The following is a 27141-nucleotide window of genomic DNA, read 5'->3' as shown; positions in this document are numbered from 1 at the left end:
CAGAACCGCGCTGGGCAGCTAGTGAGCACCTAATACCTGCTAGCCTTTGATTCCTGTCACTTGCTGTCCCCTGTGCTCTTGTCACACCCAACGGAGCGGGAGTGGGCAAGTAAGTACCTCCACCTGGATACACTGATCTCCAGGCCCCACCTCCTCTCCGACCTGGCCCGCTGCCCCCAGGCTGCAGGAGCAGCCTTCCCTCCTGGCCTTGCCCTTGCCTTGTCATCCACTGGGAGAGCCGAGGGCTCCCTACACATCCGGCTGCCCTTGGCTGACTTCCTCCCCAGGCCCCGTGCAGGGTGGCTCTGTGAATGAACGCTTCCCTAATGGCAGGAAGAAATCAACATGGAGTGTGGCCAGCAGAGGGAAGTTTCCAAGGAGAGCCAGGAAGAGCAGAAGAGGGGACTTCCTTTTCATAAGCACACGCTACGTGCCCGGACCGTGACAAGCACGATCTTAATCTTCCCAACGACGCCAAGCCTGCCCATCCTGCAGACGTGCAGGCTGACGCTGGGAGGTCACATAAGCCTTGAAGGGCCTTCTAGACAAGACTTAAAAGGCCAGTGCCCAACTCCAAAATCACGGCTCTAATCCAGAGGTGGGCTCACTAGACAGCGGATGTTTTCGGCTTTATCTGCCCTGTGGCGTCTATTGTAGCCAGTTACCTGCTAGGTTGTGGCTCACAAGCTACCAGAGGCAAACCCGCAAAGCAAGCTTGTATTCCAGTGAAACTCAAATGTGGACACCGGAATGTGAATTTCGTATCATTTTCACAGCTCCTGAAAGATTCTGCTTTTTATTTTTCTCCCTTTAAGCAGGTAAAAGCCATTTTCAGCTCGGGCTGTAGAAAATCAGGAGATGGGGCGGATTTGGCCCACAGGCCCTTGTTTGGTGGCCTCGGCTCTTACTTAGCCGGGGAGCAGGCCGTGTCCGGAAGGGCGCTGACCCTCTCCGAAACAAAGTCAAAAGTTCTCAAATGGGAAGTGTGGACAGACACGTGGGTTCAGAAAACTTCCCTGCCCTTTGAGAAAGTCCTCACCAAACCGGAAAATAGGAATATTAATTCATTCAGACCTTTGCAACAACCATGACAGGGAGGAGGAAATATCCCCATTTTAGAGATGGGGAAATCAAGGCACGGGACCAAGTCCTTCGGTGAAGAGCTGGGAGCCTCCCACTAACGGACTGAGGCTCGGTGCATCACCAGGAATGCATAGTGGGTGCCTGAATGCCCAACGTGGACCAAGAGGCAGTGGCCCTCTCCTTCACGCCTCCCGTGCTGGCTCCCCCTTCCTGCGGGATTGTCTGCATCCATCAAAACCCTCCCAGAGCTGCCCCGGCCACAGGAAAGCCTCATTTCTGAAAGTGGGTCAGGAATAACAAGCAGAGAATAAATGCGGGCCCCCTGGTTGACGCTGATGGTGATAAATGTTGTAGCGACGCGAAGTCTCCCCCGAACGTGCTGGCCGGCGGCTCGCGCGTGAGCGATGAGGTGCTGGCTGGCACTCGGGAAACGCAGAGTAAATAAAAGCCTCCATGATAGTGAGCAGAAGTGCAGTGTGGCCGAGCAGGGCAGGAGTCCAGACGCGCTCTGTGCCAGGCAGAACGATCACAGAGCACAATTCAGCCACGGCTGGGCCGGCCCCCTTGCAGGATGACAGGGGTGACAAATGGGGGAGTCCTCAACCTTCCCTCATCAGACTGAACAATTCAACCGTCTGTGGCAGGCAGAGTTGTCAGGAATGTCAAAACCCAACCAATTAACAAGGGCGGCATGGATTTATGCCTCCGCAAGGCTGCGCCAGTGGCTCTGATTCACGGCCCAGATGCCAGACGGACACGCCCCCTTCGAGAGCCGCCTGGGGATGCAGGGGGGGAGGAGGAGGCTGCTGGGTGCCTGGCTCTTTCACAAAACGTAATTGGTGGATTAAAAAATAAAACTCATAGTAAACAAGCAGGACCCCTCTGGCAACCAGCCCGCTCTATTCTTGACTCTCGAGGTTGGGGTTGACAGTGTGCCATCGCTCACCCCAGACCTTGGCCAGCGGATGGAGTCCCGGGACCTCCCTCCAGGGGGTGGTCGCAAAGGCCACAGTCCAGAGGCGGCCCCCACGGTGCCTCTGTGCTCCTGTCCCCCTCAACGCCAGTGGCTTTGCTAGTGAACGTATCACAGTCAAACATGGGTTTTCAGAGGGTGAAAGCCGTGGCCTGCTCACTAGCCTGAGAAATGTTGAAATGGACCCTCCGTTGGTGAAAGGCAAGGTATTAATACAAAGAAGGTCTGCTACAGACTGAGTTGTGACCCCCCCCCACCGATTCATAGCTTGAAGCCCTACCCCCCAACGTGTTGGTATTTGGAGGTTGGGCCACAGAATTAGGATCACTTGAGGTCATGAGGGTGGGGTCCCCAGGATAGGATCGGGGCCCTTATAAGAAGAGACAGCAGAGAGCGTACTGTCCCCCTCCCCCCTCCCACGAGAGCAAGAAGGCAGCATCTACAAACTACGGAAAGGCCCCTCCCCAGGAGCCCAGTCTTCCAGTGCCTTGATCTTGGACTTCACAGCCTACAAAACCGTGAGAACCACGTTGGTGCTGCAATGTTCTGTTACGGCAGCCTGAGCGGACGGAGACCCACCCTGCCCTCAGGCCTGGGTCCCTGGAGATTCGTCCTGTCCCTGGGCTAGGAGCATTTCAGCGGCCCACCTCGCGATGGCTTTCTCATCTGCCTTGGGAGAGCCTTTCCTGCAAGGAGAGGCCTTTGTCCAGTGTCCAAGGCAGGTACCCAGGAAGCATCTGGGCCACGAAGGATCTTCAGGGACCACGGGACATGCAGCGTTCCCCACCTTGCTTAGGATAGAGCTCAGGCATTTTCCTGTTGTCTAGGGCTGGAAGGCTGGGCCATGCCCCGGGGTTGGTGGTGGTGGGGGGGCTATATCCCATTTCACTAATGAGGACCTTAGGGTTGGAAGTTAAATCTCTTACTAAGGACAGCGTCAAAGTTTGATTTGTTCAGTAAATTCTCAGTCTTCGGAAGGTCAGGCCCCCCTCTAGAATCTGACGGAAGCTATGGCTCCTCTCCCCAGCAAAATGCACTCATACAAGTTTGCATAGGACTTCAGAGGGCTTATAGGGGCCGGTCCCGGCCCCGGCCCACTCGGCACCGCTGGTCTGCTGTAGTCCACTCCGGGGCAGACAAGCAGCAGCTCCGTGGTTCACCAGCCCCCCCCCCCCCCCCCCCCCCCCGCCGTCCACGGGCTGACAGGGCTCCCCGTGAGCAGGAACAGAGCTCCCAAGGCCCTTGTGGCCAGGGAGAGAAAATCCAGTGCCTGTGAGCTTCAGCGAACAGCTGGAAAAGCCAAACTGAATTTACTTCTCCATGCAGTATCAGGTCACCCTGCAAACACCAGAGCCCCCACGCTCCTGCCCCGCAGACCCTGCTAGCTGGTCTCTGCCTCCTGGAAACCCCGGGAAGCCCGGTGCTCCCTCCTCCAGGGGCTCCAAACCTGCCACTCACTGCTGCCTTCCACATTCTCAGCGTGACCCACAGAAGCACCCGGTGGCCTGGCTCCTCCCCGAAGGGCCAGGACCTGAGGCACCGCTGAGGGTACAGCCTACCTCGAGCATCGCCTAGAACCTTCTGGGTCTTTCTAGTGGGACAGTGGGGTCTGCCATTGAGATGTTTAAGTCTGCAAAATGGGCCCAGTCAAACCTGCTCTATCTACCACACGAGAAGGCTGGGAGGACCAAATGAGGTCAAAGACATGAAGAGACTTAGAAAAGACAGACGTCGCCAAGAAGAATCGTGATTTCTATGATCTTTTCGATCCAGTGAGGAGAGGGTCCCCTGGAGTGACCGTGAGGATCTCTGAGGTGATCATTTCCACACGTGGGCCAGGACTGGTGCTCACCTGGGGCCCCTGGCACGCCCCCTCCACACACGCACGCACACACATACGTATGCACACGTACACACACGCCTAACTACTTTCCACTTCCTGTCCTCTGCATGCTGCCAAGGCTCTCTGCTGATTGACAGGAGCACCTGTTTCCTGTAAAGTCACAACAAGGAGGCCACGGGGGCAGGCGCCTTCTCTGCCTGGGCCCCAGGGGCAGACCTGGGGAACCATGGCCCTTGCCCCTCGGGACTTGGTGAGGGCCAACTGGCTACACAGACGAGAGCCAGGCTCCCTTCCCGCCTTGCCCGTCCTTTCTGGCCCCGACACAGCTGCCCCACCACCTCCTGCCGCTTCCCTCCAGGGCCTTGGAGTTGTATGCCTCCGAGCCAAAGGGCGGGGCTCTCATTCATTCAGTAAACAGCTCTGGGCACCTGCTCTGTCCCGAGCTCCACTGTCGCTGCTATTTCTTCTCACTGCTACTGAGAGTAGAGGTGTCCTTTCTGCTGGGAGGCCACCTGCCAGTTTTCAAAGGGCTCACCTGTGAACTCATTCAGTCCTCGACCTGGTTGCAGGTAGGGTGAGCCGCCCCCGAGGCCACGCAGCTGGGAAGCCGCAGAGCCTGGCTTGAACCCAGGTCCCTTCCCAAGCATTCAGGGACCAGAGTCCCTGTTCTTGCTAGTGCATTCCCAATCCCTGTTCGTTATAGGACTGTTGCCCTTAAATTGTAATCAGGAAGGACCCAGCAATATGGCGAGCTAGAAAGCCTGAAAACCCTTCCACGACCGACAGCCAAAAACACTGCACAAAATTTAACAAGCGTTGTTTCAACACAGACCCATGTGCGCGCACCAAGGGAAAAGACACCACGTGGACCACAAGCAAGGGTTATAGATTGCTAAACTCACAGGTGTGCTTGAGGTTTTCCTGGGTCTAGAGCTCAGGCTGGAGGAGGAAGTAAGACTTTGGGCCCAGAAGAGGGAGAGGCAAATGCCAAACGTCAGAACCTTTAAGGGTGAACTAGAAAAATCTCCCCATATGCAAAATACTAGAAAGAAGTCTGGGTTTCAGCTTGCGCTCTGGGATTAAAAAAACCCAAAACAAATGAAAAAAGAATCACCTTTCAGAGTACGGAGCCTGGGGCCTCCCCCCTAATTTTGGCTTGGGGCTCAAGTTCAGAGATAGGAACTCCCCAGCGAACACCCTGCCAGGAACAGAGGAATCATGAAGGCGAATTCCCGGGCGAGCCTAGCTGAAGCAAACACGGGCCACTCGGAGGGTCGGGCCCAGCCACGGGGGTCTGCAGACAGAGTCCTGCTTGGGACGAGCACACAGCTCCAAGCTACAAAGGCCTCAAGGAAACGATCCAGCCCATCAGGAGGCCCAACGGACGGCAGCGTCGGGCTCCGGACCCTCGGCTCCCTGAACAATCTGACGGAGATTGCAAAGGATGCGTACTTAGAATGCTTACGGATAGAGCCCGCTATCTGCCAGGAGGGCAAAAGTCACACAATGAGAGAAAGAACGGTGGAGATAAAAAAAAAAATCAGAGTGTCCTTAAAAAATACTAATAATTGAAATTGACTCAATGAACTGGTTAAAAATCAAGGATATAGGGGCCCGTTGGACTCGCGCTCAGCGGGAAGTCTGCTTGAGATTCTCTCTCCCTCTGCCCCTCCCCCTGCTTGCACGCTCTCAATCAATCAATCATGTCTATTTAAAACAAAAGGTCAAGGATATAACGAGGTGTGGGGATGGGGACAAAGACCGAGCAGAAGGACCTGGGGGGAAGGTCAAGAGAGAGCAGAGGAGGTAGGGCTGGAGGGCAGGAGAAGGGAGGGAGGGGAGAAGAGGAGGGAAGCCGGGCAAAGGCGAGCGTCACAGTCCATCAGTCAGCGCACACGTGCTAAGCACCCCACGCGTACTCAGCACTGGGCGGCACTGGGTGTATGGACGGTCCACCACAGGCTGACCGGTGGGGGAAGGCGGAGGGGTGGGCGGGTGAGTAGATGAAAGGCAGGTGTGTGGTCATGAGGGTGGGTGGGTGCGCGGACAGCGGGTGACAGGTAGACAGGGAGTGAGCAGGTGGCGGCGGGGTGGACCGTGGGTGGGTAGCGGGCAGTGGCGGGTTGATGAGTAGATGGAGGGGTGTGTGGTTGGAGGGGGGGGGGAGACTAAGCGGTTTTAGAGATGACCGCAAGAGGCTGGTGAGGCTGGTGGGAGACGACTGGATGGGGGAGTAAACAGAGGGTTGGAGGGTGGGTACGCAGAGGCATGGCTGGGGGGGTAAGGGCACGGGTGGGGGGACAGCGAATGGCAGATCGGGTAGTTTAGTGGGGAGACAGGTGGGGAGGGGGTAGGAGGGGGGGCAGGTGGATGCATGGTGGCGGCCAGCGGGCGAGCGGGCGCTGGGTGGATGCACAGTAGATGGTGAGTGCGTGGGGGGACAGATGTTCAGGGAGTGAGCACACCGCTGCACGGGTAAACAGAGGCGGATACTGGATGCAGGGGCGAAGCCAGAGCCCACCGCACCGCACGCACCTGGGCTTTGGCCTTCACCGCACCGTACTCGGCCTTCATCCTTTTCTGGGCATCTTCGTCCACGCTGGGGTCCCCAATCCTGTTGAACAGGGAGGCCGCCTCCTCCAGCAGCCGGTCCAGGAGCACGGCCTGGTTGTCCACGTTGTGCAGCAGTACCTGGGCGTGGCTCAGCTGCCACTGCTTCTCCTTCAGGCCAACCTGCAGCTCCACGGGCACCTCCAGCACCACTGTCATCTTCTGGAACCAGCGGTAGAACTCATCTCGGGCCAGCAGGTACTCGCTCCAGTGCAGCCACACCCACTCGATGCGGCTGCGGATAGAGAGCGCGGGGCCGTGAACCCTCCCTGTCTAATGATGTCCAGAGTGCAGGAGTATCGGGGGGCTTGTCCCCGGCTCAGGGGGGCAGAAGGCTGGGGGCCTGTGTGTGGCTTCCAGAGGTGCCATGAGCTGGCTGCCTCTCCCCGTCTCCTCGCCCACCGCCATTTCCCCGCCTGTAACACGGAGATGGACCCATCTATCCAGTCAACATCAAAGCCCTTGGGAATTCTAAGTGAAATGGCTTGAAAAGCAGACAGCACTGGGCCAAGTCACCCCAGCCACTCAACATTCTGGCTTCATAACGATGGAGGGGAATGCTGGCAGCTCCCGTGTACCGAGGGCCTCCTGTGCCCTGCCCCTGACATTTGTTACCCTATTCCATCTTCCCGACAACCTGCAAGGAACACTTGATTACACCCGTTAACCAGATGAGGAGTGTGGTGCTCAGAGAGGTCAAGGAACTTTCCCAAGACCACACAGCAAGTAACAAGCAGAGCAAGGGGCAATCTCAGGTCTGTCTAACCCCTCACCCCTCCTTGGCTCCCAGGTCTAGGCAGAGAATTTAGGCTAAATTGCTAGCAAGGCAATTTTCACTGCAGAGCCACTCTGCCATTCTGCTGGAGGACGAACACATGGCAAGTCTACCAAGAACTAATTGTTGGCAAAACACGATGGGCTCCCACCGTCTACTATCATCATTAAGCTTGATTATAATTAGAAAGAGGCTGGCGGCCCTGGCCGAAACCCCAAGAGAACGTCCTATTCCCAGCGGTCCCTGGACCAGAGAAATGTCCCTTGGGCGGAGTCCCCAGGACTGTGTGGTAGTGGACAAGGAGGGTCTGGCAGGGTCCCCAGCCACCCTACCTGTGACAGTGAGTCATGTAGGTGACTGTCTCCTCCCACTGCGCTTTGATGTCCTTCAGCTGGGCCAGGATCTCCGGCTTCTGGGCCTCATGGCAACACGCCAGGAGGGCTTCAGCTGCCCGCAGAACCAGATCCACTTTCACGCGCCCCTCCGGCTCCAGCTGGCATAGTTTCTGTCGTGGACACAAGAGCCAGTTCCCAGGGGTTAGACAAAATACAAGCAGGCAGAGCCTTGGCAGGACAGCGGCAGGATGGCAGGAGCCAGGACTCGGAGGCCAGAGGGGCTCGGGTTCTCATCGCGGCCCCTGCATCCTGCTCCCATGACCGTGGGCAGCCAGCTAACGGCCCTGGGGTTGGAAGCAGGGAGCCGCGGAGATTAGCGCGCGGCCGCAGAGCTGCGTGATCATGTAACTTCCTCCCCTTTCCTACTTGGCCACTTCCAGCTGTGTGAACTCAGACAGGTGGCATTAGCACCCTGGCATCCTGGACTTGGTTTTCTCATTTGTAAATTGGGTCATTCATAGTACCTGGCTCCCAGATTTTTTTTTTTTCCCAGTATGAAATGAGAAAATGCAAGGTGCATGTCATGGTGTGTGGGGCTGTGAGAATTCGCCTCACTCCCTCCAGTGACCAAGCAGGAATGCCAAGGCAGGCTCCTCTGATGGGTGACTGGTCCGGGAGGCCCCATAGCCTAGCCAGACTCCCTTAGAACCACACTGCAGTCTCAGACATTCCCTGATTTCCTGGACTGGGGGGGTTGGACCTGCATCAGACTGACCTTGCCTCTGCCGGCCTCATGGGGCTCCCAACTGATTTTCTCTCACAGATGTTTCCCTATCAAACATCTTGAGCTTTTAAAAAACTTTTTGAATTTAAATTCAATTTAATTAACATATTCCGGATTATTAGTTTCAGAGGTGGAGTTCAGTGATTCATCAGTTGCGTAGAACACCCAGTGCTCCTTCCATCACGTGCCCTCCTTAATGCCCGTCACCCAGTCCCCCAGGCCCCCACCTCCCTCCCCGCCAGCAACACTCAGTTTGCTTCCTATGATTAAGTCTCTTATGATTTGTCTCCCTTTCTGTTTTCATCTTATTTTTCCTTCCCTCCCCCTATATTCACCTATTTTGTTTCTTAAATTCCACATGAGTGAAATCATATGGCATTTGTCTTTCTCTGACTTATTTCACTTAGTCTAATACCCTCGAGTTCCATCCACGTTGTTGCAAATGGCAAGATTTCATTCTTTTTGATGGCTGGGTAGTATTTCGGTGTATAATTACACCCCATCGTCTTTATCCATTCATCTGTCAGTGGACATCTGGCCTCTTTCCGTAGTGTGGCTATTTGTGGACATTGCTGCTATAAACATTGGGGTGCAGGTGCCCCTTCGATTCACTATGTTTGTATCCTTTGGGGTAAATACCTGGTAGCGCAATTGCTGGGTCAGAGGGTAGCTCTATTTTTAACTTTTTGAGGAACCTCCATACTGTTTTCCAGAGTGGCTGCACCAACTTGCATTCCCACCAACAGGGTAAGACGGTTCCCCTTCCTCCACATCCTCGCCAACATCTGTTGTTTCTAGACTTGTTAATTTTAGCCATTCTGACTGAGGTGAGGTGCTATCTCATTGTGGTTTTGATTTGTATTTCTCTGATGCTGAGTGATGTTGAGCATTTTCTCTTGTGTCTGTTGGCTGTTTGTATGTCTTCTTTGGAGAAATGTCTGTTCATATCTTCTGCCCATTTCTTGACTGGATTTTTTGTTTTTTGGGTGTTGAGTTTGATAAGTTCTTTTTAGATTTTGGATACTAGCCCTTTATCTGATAAGACATTTGCTAATATCTTCTCCTATTCTGTAGGCTGCTTTTTAGTCTTGTTGTCTGTTTCCTTTGTTGTGCAGAAGCTTTTTATCTTGATAAAGTCCCAATAGTTCAGTTCTGCCTTTGTTTTTCTTGGCTTTGGAGACGTGTCTAGCAAGAAGTTGTCGTGGCCAAGGTCAAAGAGGTTGCTGCCTGTGTTCTCCTCTCGGATTTGGATGCATTCCTGTCTCACATTTAGGTCTTTCATCCATTTTGAGTCTATTTTTGTGTATGGTGTAAGGAAATGGTCCAGTCTCATTCTTCTGCATGTAGCTGTCCAATTTTCCCAGCACCATTTGTTGAAGAGACTATCTTTCTGCCATTGGGTATTCTTTCCTGCTTTGTCGAAGATTAGTTGACCATAGAGTTGAGGGTCCATTTCTGGGCTTTATTCTGTTCCATTGATCTATGTGTCTGTTTTTGTGCCAGTACCATACTGTCTTGATGATTACAGCTTCGTAATACAGCTTGAAGTCCAGAATTGTGATGCATCCAGCTTTGGTTTTCTTTTTCAACATTACTTTGGCTGTTCGGGGTCTTTTCTGGTTCCATACAAATTTTAGGATTGTTTGTTCCAGCTCTGTGAAAAATGTTGATGGTATTTTGATAGGGATTGCACTGAATGTGTAGATTGCTCTGGGCAGCATAGACATTTTACAATATTTGTTCTTCTGATCCATGAGCATGGAATGTTTTTCTATTTCTTTGTGTCTTTTTCAATTTTTTTCATAAGTGTTCTATAGTTTTCAGAGTCCACATCCTTCACCTCTTTGGTGAGGCTTCTTCCTACTTATCTTATGGTTTTGGGTCCAATTATAAATGGGTTCGATTCCTTGATTTCTCTTTCTTCTGCTTCATTGTTAGTGTCGAGAAATGCAACTGATCTCTGTGCACTGATTCTATATCCTGTGACTTTGCTGAGTTCCTGTAGCAGTTCTAGCAAATTTTTGCTGGAGGCTTTTGGGTTTTCTACATAGAGTATTAGGTCATCTGCAAAGAGTGAAAGTTTGACTTCTTTGCCAGTTTGGGCACCTTTTGTTTCTTTTTGTTGGCTGATGCTGAGGCTGGGACTTCCAGTAGTGAGCCATCTTGAGCTTGTAATCTCATCTAGGCATTGGTCTCTCGGAGGACCCAGACCAACACCCAATGTCTAGCAATTAGTACACCTCTGATGAACATCAGCTCTTCTCCTTTTTGATCGGCATTATTTACTCCTTTGGCCACTAAGGCGTGGTCTCTGTAGTAAAAGTACAACTGGGTTCCACTTCCAAAGCCACTTCCTCCTATCTGCGTGAACTTCATCACGGTACTTAGCTTCTCTAGGTCTGTGAACTGCGGGCCTTATGCCACCCAGGGTCACGGTCACATTCCCTGATGCTGGAGAGCCCCAGGGCACACCGCCTGGCCACGCTCCACTGTCAGCCACTAACTGTTCCCCGTTAGTCCCGTCTTTTCCCACCTTTGATCCCTGTTCGCTGACAGTACCTTTGATTACAGCTCAAGCTCTGTTGCCCAGCCTGTCTCCCTGGGGGCTGGCAGCCAGCCTTCTCAGGATGCCGTCCCAGGCGGCTGGCTGTTGCTGCCCTTCTCTGTGGATGGTACCGGGGCCAGGTGGGGGGAGCCAGACGCCACTTCATTGATAGCTGTGTGCCCCCAGGCAGGTCACTGGATCACTCTCGGCCTCCCTTTTGCACCCTGAGATAGTGGTAACAATCCCCACTTTGTCTACTTCATAGGGTTATACCATTAATTTAAAAAAATACAGGTACGTAAAACATTGATGGGTTAGTATACTTTGTAAACGGTTGAGCTATGATGTAACTCCTTTCCCAACATGTGCAAATGGACAATGCTATCAATCCTTGTCACTTCATAGGAGAATGGTTACTGGTGATGGTGGTGATGATGACAGAGAGGGGGACTTGCCCTCCTACCTGTATTATCAAAGAGTGACATTAAACACGCTCCTTCCACAGGCTGTCTCTGTGGTCTATGAGCATGGGGGTGGGTGGTACCGGGAGAGCAGGGAGCAGGGAGCTACCCCAAGAGGGGGAAAGAGGTTTTGTTTCCTTTTGGGCCCAGCCAAGCAGTGGGATACAGCAGGACCCCAAGGGTCACGGCTGCAGCTAGAACCCAACAGAGATGCCAGGCCCTGCTCAGTTGCAGGTAGCATGTGGAAGACAAAGATACTCTAGGGATTAGCATGGACGAAAGATCCGAGGGCCCCTGCGGAATGTTCTGGGCTGAGCGAGATTACCCACCCCCTGCATGGAACATTTCACACCACTCAGGAGCAAGGGTCCCACAGTGAGGCTTGGGATGAATTTCTTCCCAACCCATAACATTTAATTTGATGAAGGACCTGAGATTTCTGACGCCCGGCGTTGAGGAGTAGAGGGAACGCCCCCCCGCCCCCCGCCACAAGCTCGCAAGAGGGGTGCCATGGTAACTGCACTTTCACAGACAAGGGTGCTGGGAACCCACAGAAACCAGGAGCTTTGCGGGACAGTTCTCTGCAGCGGGTGGGGCGGCCTCCTCATACCTGCTGCCCAAACGAGGCTCCGGCAGAATCCAGCTCCATAAACCCAGGGAGCCAACGGCTGTGGGGGAAGACGCTGAGCTCAGTCTGTCCGTCACCCCCAGTGAGAGAGAGCCAGCCCGGCCTGGAAAGTCCCCATGAGGACAACGGCCCCTTTCCCACAGCCTAGTGTCCTGACTATGTGACCTCCTCTAGGCCTCTGACCCTTTGCTCTCCCGCCTCCCCTGCTCAGGGAGGTGCAGGCTGGTGGAGGGGATGTGGCAGACCCCTCGATCCCGTGCCCTTTGCAGGGCAGTGAGTCTGCGGCTTCCCTGCCAAAGAGAGGAGAGCTGGCCAGGCCCAAAGGCAGACCGAACACCAAGCCCCTCCTGGCCCAAAGCAGAAACCTCTGCCCCCAAAATATCAACCAATGGGATATTCGCTGTCGGCCTGGGGCCAGGAGGCTGGGCCTAAGCTTTTAAGAAGAAAATTCCACCTTTCTTCGCTGCTGTCGTGATTATTCTCTCCGGCTGGTGGGAGGTTCTTTTACAGCTGATCGAGGCCAAGATCCAGGAGTGCTTGGCAGGAGGGACTAACCAGCTGGGAAGGGGTACTTAAACTGCAGCCACAGAATGATCCTGCTGGGAAGGAGCCAGTGAGGGCCACAGTCAGGTGGGGGTTGGATGGAGGGAAAACCTCAGGGGATAGAACAACAACTAGATCAGGAAAGCTGGAGGAACGGGGTTAGTCAGGGCTTTCCCCAACGCAGCCCACACTAGGCAGGATCTGTGCTGGGCACTATACTCAGTACTATGCTGGGCACTACGTGCAGTACTGGCTGGGTACTGAGCTGGGTATTATGCTGGGTATTATGCTCAGTACTATGCTGGGCACTATGTGCAGTACTGTGCAGGGTACTATGCTGGGCCCTGTATTCAGCTCTGTGCTGTGTATTATGCTGGGCATGTGCTGGGCACTGTTGAGTACTATGCTTGGTACTGAGTTGGGCATTGTGCTGGGTACTATGCTTAGTACTATGCAGGGTACTGGGTTGAGCACTGTGCTGGGTATTGTGCTGGGTGCTATGCTGGGTACAATGCTAGGTACTCTACTGGGTACTATTCTCAGTACTCTGCTGGGTACTGTGCCAGGTCTTGGGGTCCAGGATGAACAGATAAGGCCCGGTGATTGCAGGCAGTGGTGGGGTCTGCAGCCAAGAGCACAGAGGACTGTAAACAAGCCAGACACCACAAAGTAACGACCGAGCTCCAAGGAGGGATGTGGGGAAACCCACGGAGGCTTTGTGAGCAGGTGGCATGGGCACCCACTCTTAGCGGCGTGCACGCACCTGCGCTTGGGGCTTGAGCAGAGCTACGGGAGCGCGACGTGTTCGGGCACAGCGTGTCCAGCACTTGGAAGCCAAGTCCTAGGAGATGTAGCCTGTCTCTGACCACGGAGGGGCCAGGAAGCCAGCCAGGAAGCAGTCTGGTGGAGGCGAGGTCCCGAGTGCAGGGCCACGGTGGCTGGGAACCGGATGGCAAAGAGACGAGATGCCAGGACCTGGGGGACCAGCTCCTGGAGGCTCGGGCATGGGCGGGGAGATCGGCCTGCACCTACCCCTGCATCGAAACCACGAGAAACCGCCCCACCCACTGGGCCTGCGCTTGGCCAAGGGCCCCAGGAAGTCATTCGCCTCCACGTTCCCTCCGTCCTGCCGGGCGGCAACCATCACACTCACCTCTACCCCAACAAGCTGACTTCCAGGAGCTCCAGAAACTCTCCCGAGGCGCCATGGCCACGGCGGGGATTCGAACCCCAGCCTGCCAGAGCCCTATTTCCCAGGAGCAGTACTCTCTCCATCTCCCTTTCCCGAAGACTCCCACCACCGTGAGGGTCCTGGAGCTGCACGAGGGAGAGAGGGCTCTTCCCGCGCTCTGGAGGGGGCCGCAGAGCTATGGGGCGTCAGAGCTGGGTTGGAACGCACACCCTGGCCGCTCTAGCAAACAATGCCAGGAATGCATACCACTGAGCTGGTGGCGGGGAGACCCCGAGACCCCGGGGAGAGGTCCCATGGACTGGGGAGGAGGAGAAGTCCTTAACTGCTCCCTTCACCAGATGGCAGGAGCAAAATGTTTTCTTTCTTATTGCGAAACTGGTTTTGAAATGTCAAAGCCCAGAAAATAGCACGCCTGAGCCCCGTGGGAGAGAAAGTGCTGGAGCACCCAGGACATGACCCCTCCACCTAGGCTCCAAGTCGAGTCTCCGGAGGCTTCGCTGGTGGATGTGCTCCCTCCAGCTTCCAGGGCCTGGGCACCATGGCCTGGGCAAGGGCTCTTCCTAAGGACCAGCCTCGCCGTGGCTCACGTCTGACTCACACCACCAGAGGGTAAAGACCTGCCAGTGTAAGGGTGCGAGGTCCAAAGGGATTAGTACCCTGAGACAGCGAGTACGTAGGCAGGGCTGCGGTGTTACAGGATGGAGAGCATCAAGAGCTGGGGCTGCGGCCAGGGCGTGGGGGGGGGCTGATGCTTCATTTCACAAGCACACCCACACCCACACTAAATAAAGGGCATTCCAAGTAGAGGCAAGAGCACAGGCCAGAGGCCTGCTGAGAGGACATCTAGGCTGTCTGCCAACAGGAAAGGATGTTGCCTGCTAGGTGGGATGGCTGGAGCAGCTGGGGCCACAAAACAGGGTCGTGTAGGGAGCGGCATCCTTGGACACCAGGTGAAGTTCGGTTTTTCTTCGGTGGGCAATGGGGAGCCATGGAAGGTTTTAGAAGAGGAGAGGAACATCAATAACATCAGGACACTCTTGTATGGCGTGGATTATGTGCATACCTGTCCCTCTTTATGTCGTGAGCCCTGTAAGGTGGACCTCACCTGCCTCCACTGCCCCAGGCCCCCCACTGGGGATGGCCAGTGACACTCTGGACTCAGCCCTGGATTCAAGCCCTGATGAGATCAATTTCTTGAGTTCTGGCTCATCCCTGTGTCTAGGAATCACATTTTGTTATTGAAAACTAGGGACAGTAAAACCACATTCACAGGGCTTTTGTAAAATTAAACATGAAAGCAGATAGTGCAGCCCCAAGCACAGAACAGTCGTCGAATGAATGCCAGCTCCCCTCTCTCAGTGATCTGGGAGGACTAATCGTTGCATAAATGCCTCCTGGTGACAATAATCACTCTGCTGATGAGAAAGGCCAAGTCTGACATGGGAAGGGGCTTTGGGCTGCCAACTCCTCTCCAATGGGAGAGTCCTTCAATCCCTGACAATCCAAATTCCCAATCCACCATCCCCCGTTGCAGAACAGACATCCCATCTCCCTGCTTGGTGTTCTGGGCTGTCACCCTCTGACCCCTAACCATCCCTCCGGCCCTGCCCCCTGCTTCTGCCTGATGCTCGGTGCTGCCCCAACACTCGCCTTGTTGGGGTTCCAAGCAGGTGCTTCGGGCTCTGCCCGCCTCCAGGCCTTTCCTACACTGTTCCCTCAGCCTGGAGCCCCCACCTCCCCACCCTCACCCCTGCATCCTCCAATCTGACTACCTCATCTATATTTGAGCTTCGAGAGTAAAGTCACTTGTCCCCACAGGCCTCTCTCGATCTCCCAGGCTGGGGGATGTGACCTCCTCGCAGTTCTCCAAGAGCCCTGGGTTCCCCGACACAGGGGAGGCTAGTGAAAAACGTGACTCAAAGTGGCAGGTCTCCCGTCCACAAGAGTGAGGCCAGTGCAGGCGTGAGAAGCACTATTCTGAGATAATTAGCACCATCCCTTTCTAGAAGGGACATAAACAGAGGCCCAACAGGGTCAAATGACTTGCAGGGACACCCACAGCCAGCCAGAAGCAGAGCTGGGATCTGAGCCCAAGATGTCCAGACGCCATAGCCTGTCCTCACTCAAATCAGTGAGCTGTTCCATTAAACAGAATGTCCGAGAAACCAGAACGCATTGCTCTCTGCCCGCCAGGCACGGTTTTATTGTGAATACCTGTCTCTGGTCATCAGAAGAGCACATGACACTGTAGGGAAGCAGAAAGCTCTTCTGACCAGGACTCAGAAGATTCAAATTCCAGGAATATCCCAATGGATGTAACCCGAGAGATGTGTAAGTCATGGCTTTGCTCGCAGGTGGGAAACTGAGGCCCAGAGAGGGGTAGGGACTTGACCAAGGTCACACAGTACTTTAGCATCAGCATGGAGACTATAACCCAGGTCTCTGATTCATGCCAGTGTTCTTCCCCTTCGGCCCCTGGCCTGGAGCAGATGCCCTTGGAATGGGGCACCACAATGCCAGGCCAGGCCCTGGGCACGAGCACTTCTGGTCGACACAGCACCACACGCCCTGAGCCCTGCCCTGTGGGGAGCAAGGCCAGACCCTGGCCCTGGAGAAGCTGAGGGGTCACTCCTCACTGGGCAGAACTCCCTCCCCACCCTCCTGAAGGCTGATCTGGACCCACCCAGACCTGGCAGGGACGTTAGGCTCAGGGACGCAGGGAAGCGACAGGACGCCAGGCCTGACCCACCTGGGCTGGCTGGGGACCCACCTGGCTGCATGGTGCCTCTGCCAGCACAGAAGAGCCAGAAGGCCACTGAGAAAGTGTGGCCGCAGGACCAGCAGCAGCACGTCACCCGGAGCATGTTAGCCATACTGTGGTCAGTGCCCACCCTGACCTCCTGGAGCAGAATCTGCACTCGAACCCAAATCCCCAGGAGAGTCAAACACATCAAAGTTTGAAAGCCTGGAAACCTGAGGCCTGAAGGGGAGGGACACGGCCGAGGCCACGGGGTTACGGAAGCCACGGCCTCTGCATACCTCAGTCTCCCGCAGCCTGGCCTCCAGGGCCGCCCGGGGCCCCTGGGTGTTGTCGTTGACCTGCAGTCGCTCCTGCACGGCCTTCATCCACTCCCGGGCGTCCTCCACACTCCTGTCGAAGCCGTCCTGGGGCGGCTGAGTCATGGCACCTGCAGGGGCTGAAGACAGGACCCCATGAGATCAGGCCGGCAGGTGAGAACGTAGGGCGGCATGGGTGGGTGGGGGGACCGACGCTGGGGACAGACCCAACCCCACCAGCACCCCTCCTGGTGCTCCCACTTGGCTGCACAGCTGGGGCAGGGGGAGGGAGATTGTGTTTGTCAAAAGGCCAAAGGACCAGGGAGGAAAACAGGCCTCTCCTGTGGCCAAGCAGGCAGAGCGGCCCAGAGCGCTGGGCTGGCAAAGATTCTCTCTGGCCTCTCAGCGTCCCTGCTTCCCGCCCACCCTACCTGGGGACTCAAGGCCAACCCTCTTCTGACTCTGTGGGTGGAAGCCCCTCCAAAAGAGATTCCCAAAACACACACAATCTGAGATGTCCATGACAGTGTATGAATCATGATATGAATGGATCAAGAAGTCTCAACCTAAAAAATAATTTTTGGCATCGGCCAAGCTGAGGCCAGTTCCAGAACCTCCCCTGAACATTAAGATCTCAGGGCTGGGGACGGCCAGGTTAGCCAGGTGTCTTGTTGCCAGCTCGCCACCAACTTGGGTCCACAGCGGACCATCACTGGTGTTTTTCCACCAAGCCACGGACCACCTAGCTCGTGGCAGCCACGGACAATCAACTGACCTTGCCCACCTGCTCTGATGCCACAGGCGAAGCCCACCTCCCGGCATGGATCCCCCAGCCAAACCAGCCCTCCGCTACGCTGCCTCCACTCCCTCGCCCTTACCTTTCAGCTGCAGACACAACGGCTCAGATTTTCACCCATACCTTTCTTAGAATGCCATTACGCCCTGGCAAAACTATTCTGTATCCCAGTTCTAGTCGTCTGCTTATGGCAATGATAACCGACTTTGGATTAAAGTTATTTATATCTGCATTTTAGGTGAAAGGATTATGCGTAGCTTATCCTCGACCTCCCACAACGCCTTGCACAGTCAGCCCTCCGCCAACGTGGAAACAGCCCAGAATTGGTATAAAGTTCAGTGCACCAAAAACCGAATATAGCATTGGTAAAAATGGCAAACAAAGCAAAACTAGAAACAACCCAAATGCCCAGTAGTGGGGGATTAGTTAAGGAAAGTAGGGTACACTGCATTTCCGGGTATTATGCAGCCCATAGAAAGTACGCTTAAAATGAACGGATGATGGAGAATTCTTATGACATAAGAATACCAAAAAAATTAGGCAAAATTGTATATTTAGTAGTTATAACTCTACAATAAAAAAGCAAACAAAACCACAAAAAACTACACTCAGAGGGAAAGGCTGGGCAGTCTTGCCAGGACATGTCCACGTGACTGAACTGGAGGGGGTGTGGCCCAAAGTGGCCAGAGCCACACCCACGTGACCTCAGGCCTCTCCTTTCCTGGCACAGTAGCCTTGGAGGCCACTTGGTTAAAGACGATTTGCCTGTGGAGGGTGGAAACACACAGTTGGAAGCTTTTGTTCCCTTATTTTTCCACAGGCATTTGGGAATTTTCTAGAAAGAGCAACCATCACTTTAAAAATAAAAATTAAACAAAGAAAACAATAGTTTCTTCACATAGCTGAACTGTGTGCTGGCCCTTTCTTCTTCTTGATCGTCAGCTGATGGCCTAACAAGCGTTGACTGAGGAACCAAGGATCCACCCACCCCCGCCCACCAGGGCCAACACGGGGTGGGCTCTGCCCCCAGATTGCTTGAGACCGGCCTTCCCCACTGCAGGATGCTGTCCGCAAGGGGGACCTGGGCCTCCGTTCAGAGCTCAACTGTCCCATCCTGTTGTTTTCCTTTCAGAGCTGTTTTGATTTTTCTTCTAACAATTTAATATGTTCCCTGAAGCCACTCCCTGTCTTTAAATGCTTCGTTTGTAAAGCACATCAGAATGTGCGGGCGGGCGTTTAAATTGGTTCATTGTGTCTTTAATCTCCTGCCTAGTGTGGGATTTGATTGGCTTCCAAAAGCTTGGCTTTTACGTAACTTTTCAAAGCCAGGCGCGGGAGGGGCAGAAAGGAGTCTCCCGGAGTTTCTGAAGGCAGGACGGCAGGGGAAGCACTGTCTTAATCGTTCAAAGGCTGAGAAGCCTGGGAGAGCCCTTCTGGCTGCAAAGGCCCAGGGCCTGTTCAGCAGGATGGTTTGGAGACCACCGAGGTACATTCAATGGGACACTTGGGGTCCAGCAGGGTGGGGCTGGGCTCAGGTGGGCCTCGAACCCACGGACCGGCCTCAGCTGAGGGACCTCCCTAAGCTGGACTCGGCGAGCCCGCAGGCAGAGTTCAGGAGACCAGGGCGCCTTGGCCCTTTCTGCCAACCATTCCGTTCCCGGTCAGTGACACGCAGAGGAATGAAGCACAGGCTCCCGCTAGGCCTGTCTCAAGAAGCTCATGGGAGAGGGACGCCTGGGGGGGGGGGGTCTCAGTCAGTCAAGAGTCTGCCTTCTGCTCAGGTCATGATCCCAGGGTCCTGGGATCGAGTGCCATGGAGGGCTCCCTGCTCCGCAGGGAGCCTGCTTCTCCCTCTCCCCCCTGCTTCTGCTCGCTTGCTCTCTCTCAAATAAATACAAAGTTAAAAATAAAAAAAGGAGCTCACAGGAGAAAAGCTGCACGCTGAACCCGCGTGTAGGCCGCAGACGCAGGAGCTGCAGGCCAGGGTGGGGGTCTGGAGGGAAGCGGGACAGCTCTTAACTTCTGTGGACTTTCTCTGAATAAAGGCTTGAAAGGCCCACAATAAAATGCAAAGCATTACAAAGGAAACCAATCGTATGAAAACACAGTTATCGGGGCGCCTGGGTGGTTCAGTCCGTTGAGCGTTCGACTCTTGGGACTCTTAGATTCGGCTCCGGTCGTGATGCCAGGGTCGTGAGATTGAGCCCCGTGTGGGTCTCTGCGCTCAGAAGGGAGCCTGCTTGAGATTCTCTCCCTCCCTCTGCCCCTCCCCTGTGCTTGCTCTCTAAATGAATAAATAGATAAATAAATAAATAAATAAATAAATAAATAAATAGCATCTTTACAAAAACCATAGTTATCAAAAGACTAAATTAATGAGCTACGAATGCACGCACACACTTTTTAAAGAACACATTAAATCACAAGAGCTACCTTAATTTTGAAGTAGTGATGGGCAGGAAGGACATTTCGAGATACCTACGAGTGCAATGCAGCCCAAAAACACAGGTGACAAAGTCACCAGCACTGGTCACGGCGAGAGGGCTTTGCATTGGTTCTGTCTCCGGCACGGAGTGCGGGAACGGCCGTCCCCTAGGTCAGCCTCAGTAAGACCACAGTTTCCCATCCAAGGTTTGGCCCCTAAATGCCCCTGCAGCTCCCTCTCAGCACCCAGACCTTGGGGGGGATTCCGGCTCTACGCCTTCTCACAGCCGGCAGGAAGCAGAGCCTGCTTTGTGAGGACGCGAGGTTGAAAGTTTTCAGTTAAACGTCACATGGGCAGCTCAGGAAAAGGCCATCCACCACTGCTGTAAGACTGGGAAGGTTCCCTTTATGGAAGCCAGGGGCAGAGGTGAAGCCCCGGAGTGGAGAGGGGGTGGGGACAGACCCACGTGAGCTTTGAGAGCCGGGGACCAGAGGGCCACAAAGGAGGGCTTGTCACCGGGCCTGGAGCAGGCGGGCTGGGTGGGAGGTGCTGCTGCTCACTGAGGGCTGTGGGGAAGGTTCTTGTTGGGGGGGGGCAGGGGGGCTGACGGTGAGGCTGGAGCACGGGAACAGGGAGGAGGCAACTAGAGGAAGGAGGCTGGGGGCAGGAGTGGAGGGTAGGGGGTGGGGTGCAAGGGCCAGATCAGAGCCCCTGGAGCCACCTCCCGGAGGCTGGGCTGGCCTCTGGCGACAACAGCCAGCAAGGGTTTGGGGGGAGGGGGCGGGCGGCATGACTATTTCTGAGCTTCCGGCAGGTGATGCTGGCCAGGGAGGGGAGAGAAGGGAAGCCCTCCTAGGGGGTGGGCGGAGGCTGGGGGGTCAGGGCGGAGAGGGGCAGCTGCAGGAGGAACCGTGAGGGAAGGCTGGGGGGTGAGCAGGGTGCGGTTGTGCCGCAGGCGAGACAGAGCGCAAACTGCCCCGGTCTCCAGCGTTACTGTGGTTACCACAAACAACGGCCAGAAGAGAACTGACATGTTGGCCTTGACGACAGCCAAGCTGGGCCAGGGCACAGGAATAAAGCCGCGTTAGGACAGATCACGTGCTCAGATGGAACCTGGGTCAAAAGCCCTAAGTCGGGGAGACCAACACGTTAGGACACTGGCAAGATTCGTGGGATCAAAAGGGGGGAGCTTAACTAGAGCCTGATGGGGAAGGCTCAGAGCAAAGTAGGGGCCCAAAACGTGGTCAGTAAGTGTGCTGTGGGCAGAGGATGCTGGAAACTGGATGTGGCCCAAAGGGAAGAGAAGGGCACGAACACGGCTATCATGACAAAGGGCCTACGCCACGCCGGGCACTGGCCTTGAGTCCCCAGGGCATCCCCGACCTGAGAGGGAGGTGACACAGGGGGTGGCAGAGGCAGAAGCCAGGCTTCCCCTCACGCTGTGTGCCTCGGCTGCCCGGCAGGGAGAGCTCAGCCCAGGCTCCTCCTCTCCACCAGCACCTTCCTCTAGAATGTCGTGGGGACTCACCAGGAAAGCAGGTGCTCAGGGGCCAGGGCTGCCGCCACCTTCTCCACTCGCAGATAAGAACCCTGAGACTAGGACGTCTGGGTGGCTCAGTCGGTGAAGCGTCTGCCTTCCGCTCAGGTCGTGATTCCAGAGTCCTGGGATCGAGTCTCGCATGGGGCTCCCTGCTCAGCGGGGGGCCTGCTTCTCCCTCTGCCTGCCGCTCCCCCTGCTTGTGCTCTCTCTCTCTGACAAACAAATAAAATCTTTGGGGAAAAAAAAGAACAGAGGCTAGAGGAAGGGCTTGGACACAGACCCACGGCTTCAGCACTGAGATTTGCACCTCCTTCTGTCAGATTCCATAGTCTGTGCTCGTCTCCCGGACCACACTGCCTCCAAAACCAAGTGCAACTCCCTGCCCCCTGGGGCATCTGACAGAAGCGCCCTAGGGCAGGCAGTGACCCCGAACTGGACAGATCCAACCAGGTGGGCCAATCCACTCAGTCCAGTTGCAAACCTCAGGGGCCTGCCGACGCAGGGGTGCAGGAGCTGAGAAGCTGCCAGGAGACAAAAGGGAGCCGGAGATTGGCCACCTTCACCACTAAACTAGAGGGACGAAGAGCTGGGAGCCACTGAGCAGCAAGAGCTGGGTACTGCACCAATAAAACTGCCTGATCCCGACAGCCCATGGGGCTCACAACCCTGTCTCCTGAAGCGTCAGTGGGCACAGACCCCTCCTTCCCCTTGCTGGGACCTGCAGAGCTGAGGCGTCGGGTGGAGGCCCCCACTTGGCTCTGTGGTGCCACCCGACACCGTAAGGACCAGGCTGGGCCATCCCCTGCCTCAGTCCCTCCAACGCGCTCTCTGGGAGTTTGCAAACTCTAGAGCACAGCTTGCCATTTGCTGATCCGGACGCCGCAGGCACCCCGCTCAGGACCTAACCAAATTCCATTAGGGAACGCGGTACAACGTGACACCCAAGCCCTCCCGAGCACAGAGAGGGGCAAAGTCAGGTTCACAGAGTGGCTGTTATGTGGCTGGCATCATTAGTTCCAATTTACAGAGATGGAAAGAGACTCAGAAAGGCAGATAAGCCCGCCAGAGTGGTGGATGCAGGATTAAGGATAATAATCGTAATTGGCAACAAGTATCTGGTATTCTGTGTGTGCCTGACTCCAGGATGAAGGGCTTATGGCTATTAACTCATTTGTCCTACAAAGCCCCAGTGAGAGCCTTGTTATTACCCCTCAGTTATTGCTGAGAAAATTGAGGATCAGTGATACTAAGAACATTGCCCAAAGTCAGCGGGATGTTAAGTAGACGGCGCAGGACTTGAACTCAGGACGGCCTGCGTCCAAAGCCTTAACGCCATGGTTCCATGTGGCTTCCACGCCCTTGCCTGTGTCCCCTGAAACCCCACTGAGGGCTGCCCACGCGGTGTGGGGAGCGTGGGGCGACCAGCCCTCTGTGGATCATCTCTGATGAACATTCAAGTTCCAAGAAGGTCACTCCAGGGGAAACCTGGGCCTCTGCTCAGAGATCTGGCCCCTGCTGCCAGACAGCCTCAGGCATGCAGTGCCTAGCCACTGACATTCATTCATTCTGGAACCCAGAAGGCTTCAGCACGCAGACCTGAGTAACCCCTGGCCCCCCGTGGCTGGCCCTATAGGCAGTGACAGCCCGCTGTGCCGGCTCCGCCAGCCTGGCCAGGGGCCCCGGCCACACTGCTGACCCGGAGCCCCGGGAATGGGGTACGCGCCCCTTCCGTGACTCGCTCGGCTTCCCCGTGACTCACTCCTGCCCTGCCACAGTTTCAATCCTTACTCATTCCCGCTGCTCCCATGGACACAGATGGAATTTCAGGAACTGAGCAGGCAGCTGGTTTTAATCCCAAAGCTTATTCCAAGTGGATTGTGGGAATGCACTCTTTTGTTTATGTACAGCCGACAATGATGTGGCCAGGCCACCGTTCAGAGTGTTGTTCAGAGCACCAGGATGTTCCTGGGGGGGGCGGGGTTCTCTCCTGCCTGGCGTGTGCAGAAGGTGATTCCGACAGCAAAGCGTGAAGAACATGGACAGAAGTCTCACACCATCTTATTTCATCTTTTAACGGCCTCAAAGGGGGCTGAATCCAGAGCTGGGAACAATCGCTAGGCTTGATCCCACCTCAGAGGGAAGCACAGGCTCAGAGGGGCTAAGGGACGGCCCGAAAGCCACACAGACGACAGGCTGCCACAACCCACCCTCTGCCCGTCGCCTCGTAAATGCTGACACCGGAAACCCCACGTCGTACCAGGGTCGTGGGGTCCACTTTACAATTCCAGCCACAAAGGGGACAGGCCGGCGATGGCTTTCACAACAAGGGCTCTGAGAGCGATTTTCAAAGAGCCCTCCATCACAGATAAATGGTAGCTGGCAGGGAACACTGCTCTCTGGCCCAGCTCCTGCCACAGCATTTCCGAGTCCTCTCAACCGACTAAAGCCAAGCTCTCCATCACCAGGCACAGTGCGGAGGATGCCAAGATTTCTACCCAGGGAACACTAACCTTGGCAAGCATGGTCAAAGGTCAAACACAAATATCTGGGAGGGGAGAGAATGCACAGGGCAACTAAGAGAGAAAGGGGGGGGGTGTGGGCAGAATGCATCCCTGGGACAGGGCAGGTGGCTCCAAGGTGGGCTCCACAGGGCTCCGGCTGCTGGGAGGGCAGCCAATCAGAGGCCTCGAAGAGGAGGGCTCCTTGTAGGGATCTTGAGGGGGGGTTCCTGACAGGCACCCTGGCCCCAGGGTCACGGCCAGCTGCTGACAGCGTGGGCAGGGCGGTCAGAAGACAAGGAGGCAGGCACTGGCCGTCAGATGCAGGTCAGAGAGCGCTGGGCAGGGCGTCAGAGTACCGATCCGACCTGGCCGGGACACAGAGCCTCAGACCACAGGCACGAGGTCGCTCTGGCTGGTCAACGCCATCCTACTGGCTTCTGATTCAGAAGAGGGCGTTAGGTGGGTGTTGGTTTTTCACACCGCGGGCCGTGACTCAATCCCATGCTCCGGCAGTAAAAACACCACTCACACTCCCAAGGACTCCCAAGGACTCGCACTCCCGTGGATGACATCTCCCAAAGCTCTGGGCCGGGAGGACAGTGCTCCATCTGGCCTGTGGCAAGACCAGCCCCAGGTGCTGCCCCAGCCTCCAAAGCCCCTGCCTGAGAAGATCTGGCTGGATGGGATGGAAGCCAGGATGGGGTGTCAGCCCTTTGTCCCTGCACCTGCCCTGACCTCCCTTCCCAAGTGATCTGTGACAGCCTGGCAGTGACAGATGTCCCCGTGCCCCTCCTCCAAGACCCTTACTGGCCCTGCGAAGCCAAGGCGCATATCAGGTCCCAGCACCTCATGCCTTCTCTCTGGGGAAGAATCTTCCCCAGAGAGAAGCAATTCCCACAGTCATCCCCGAGCCCACCAGACCTGCCTGGCCTTCTGGTCTGACCTTCCGCAGCACCTCCCCCGGAACCAGCGCCCCTCCCTGCACTGTCTGGACTGACAACACCCTAGCCCTTGGAAGGAGGATAGGCCACATCAAGGACGCACACCTTGCCCCACGCCTCCTGCAGCCACCTGACGGAATAAGGTGACGGCAAACCTCTTTGAAGGAAAAATCATAGCTGCATATAACATATTCTCAGAACCCACTCTTAGCAACACAGACTTCAGAAATGAGAGCTTTCTGCCAGGTGAAAATTTCGTCTTTCAATTTGAAAGCATGGCCCCACATGTACAGTTTTCAACCTTTAATTTGTTTTTATTAGACAAAATTTGTAAGACTTCTCATACAACTTGTGGTCTCCAGAAAATTCTTCCTCAGGTCCCAATTTGAGAAACCCTGGACCGGCGGCTGAAGCCAGTGCTCCTGGTGACCCCCAAGGATGGAGCTCCCACCTAACCCTAGTCCCACATTGCTGTACCACACCGTCGAGGCTTCCAGAAGCTTCAAATCTGGGTGCTGCCCCCTCCTCCAGCTTAGCTCTGCCTGGGAAGTCCCTCCCTTCCACACCCCTCCACACCTCCTTCCCACAGACTCTTCCCTGTTCTCCTTCCCAAGATCCACTTACAGCCACAGAGAGGTAGAGGCCTTCCCAGCTTCCTCCTTCCCCGCACAACGACCCCTCCCGTCCTCGGGTGCCCATGGACCCTGTGCACCCTGCCGTTTAGTACAGGTTTACTAAGCACTTTCTGTGGATTTCCCCATGTTCTCCTCCCAAGCTAGGAGGGAGTTAGAATCACTGGTTCCATCTCACGGAAAAAAACTGGGGCTCTGGGAGGCACGGTAGGGGCGGTTAGTAAGCCACGGACCCAGGCTGGGACCCCGCAGCTGGACCACGCTGTTCCTGTTTTACTGCTCATACGTGTTGAGGAGTTCCCTGAAGGAGGGAGGGTCAGACTCATCTTACTGATGAACTGACTGGAGCTGGGGTTGTCTTCACTGTTAACAGCTTTCCTGGGAGTATAACTGATGAATAAATGCATCGTTAAATGGTACAATTTGTAGGGTTGTTTTTTTTTAAGATTTTATTTATTTGACAGAGAGAGAGAGAGACAGCGAGAGAGGGAACACAAGCAGGGGGAGTCGGAGAGGAAGAAGCAGGCTCCCAGCGGAGCAGGGAGCCCAATGTGGGACTCAGTCCCAGGACCCTGGGATCATGCCCTGAGCCGAAGGTAGACAACGACTGAGCCACCCAGGCGCCCCAAATTTGTAGGTTTTGACATAACCTATAGGCGTACCCCTAAAACCATCACCCCAATCAAAGATAAAGAACACATCCATCACCCCCCTGGGTTCCTGATCCCATTTCCGATCCCTCCCTTCTGCCCACAGCCTGTCCCAGGCAACCGCTGATGTGCACGCTGTCTGCACGCTGTCACTGGAGATGACTTGGCATTTTTCTGGAGGATTTCACCTAAATCAAATGATGCGCTATGTATGTATTTATTTATTTTTGGCCTGGCTTCTTTCACTCGCTACAACTACTTTGAGATATCTCCATGCTGATGCCCGTATTGATGGCTCATTCCCTTCTATGCTAATAGCCCCCAGTCTGTGCAGACCCCGGGGTGTTCCTGCAGCCCGCACGGATGGACAGCTTTCACCTTTATGAAGAAAGTGGCTCTGAACACTGTGCAGACATTTGCTTTCATTTCTCTTGCAGAAAAACCTGGGAGTGGAGAGGCTGGCTCCCATGGTAGGTGTGATATTTACATTTTTTAGAAACTGCCAGACTGTTTTCCAAAGCGGCCGCACCCGGGGCCCGTTCCCATCAGCGGTGTGTGAGGGTTCTGGTTCCCCCACATCCTCCCGCGGCCAGGTTTTCAATCTAGGCCTCTTCTAATTGGCGGGCAGGGATAGTTTACTGTGGTTTTAATCTGCAGTCCCAAAAGGCCGGCCACCTGATTGACTTGCGTTTGTACTTAGAGCGTCCTTACTAAGCTCCCAGGCTCACAGGGCACTTCCCAGCCCCTCCTCCTTTAAAACTGTCTGTGGCTCAGCTCCCAGCCTGGCCTGTGGGCTGAAGGCCAGAGGAGTAAGGAGCTGAGTGACA

General features: G+C 55.2%; 1 protein-coding gene across 9 annotated transcripts in view; it reads right to left on the bottom strand.

Moving 5' to 3' along the window:
* The window catches only part of SYNE3 (spectrin repeat containing nuclear envelope family member 3), a 94042-nt gene that overhangs the window by 44029 nt on the left and 22872 nt on the right, over positions 1-27141 (bottom strand). For 4 of the 9 annotated variants that reach the window (XM_048219856.2, XM_048219854.2, XM_048219855.2 and 1 more), the window contains exons 2-5: positions 21579-21820; positions 16812-16969; positions 7617-7789; positions 6435-6744 (exon numbers count right to left, since the gene is read on the bottom strand). In XM_048219856.2, the coding sequence (XP_048075813.1) occupies positions 6435-6744; positions 7617-7789; positions 16812-16955 (627 nt within the window). In that variant the 5' untranslated portion in view covers positions 16956-16969; positions 21579-21820. Of the gene's footprint in view, positions 1-6434; positions 6745-7616; positions 7790-13343; positions 16970-21578; positions 21821-27141 lie in introns of those variants that run through there. The other 5 variants (XM_057318382.1, XM_044389944.3, XM_044389945.3 and 2 more) reach the window with 2 other exon arrangements.

Source organism: Ursus arctos, unplaced genomic scaffold (genome assembly GCF_023065955.2).
Source record: "Ursus arctos isolate Adak ecotype North America unplaced genomic scaffold, UrsArc2.0 scaffold_25, whole genome shotgun sequence".
Lineage (NCBI taxonomy): Eukaryota > Metazoa > Chordata > Mammalia > Carnivora > Ursidae > Ursus > Ursus arctos.
This window is presented reverse-complemented; position numbering and strand designations above follow the sequence as displayed.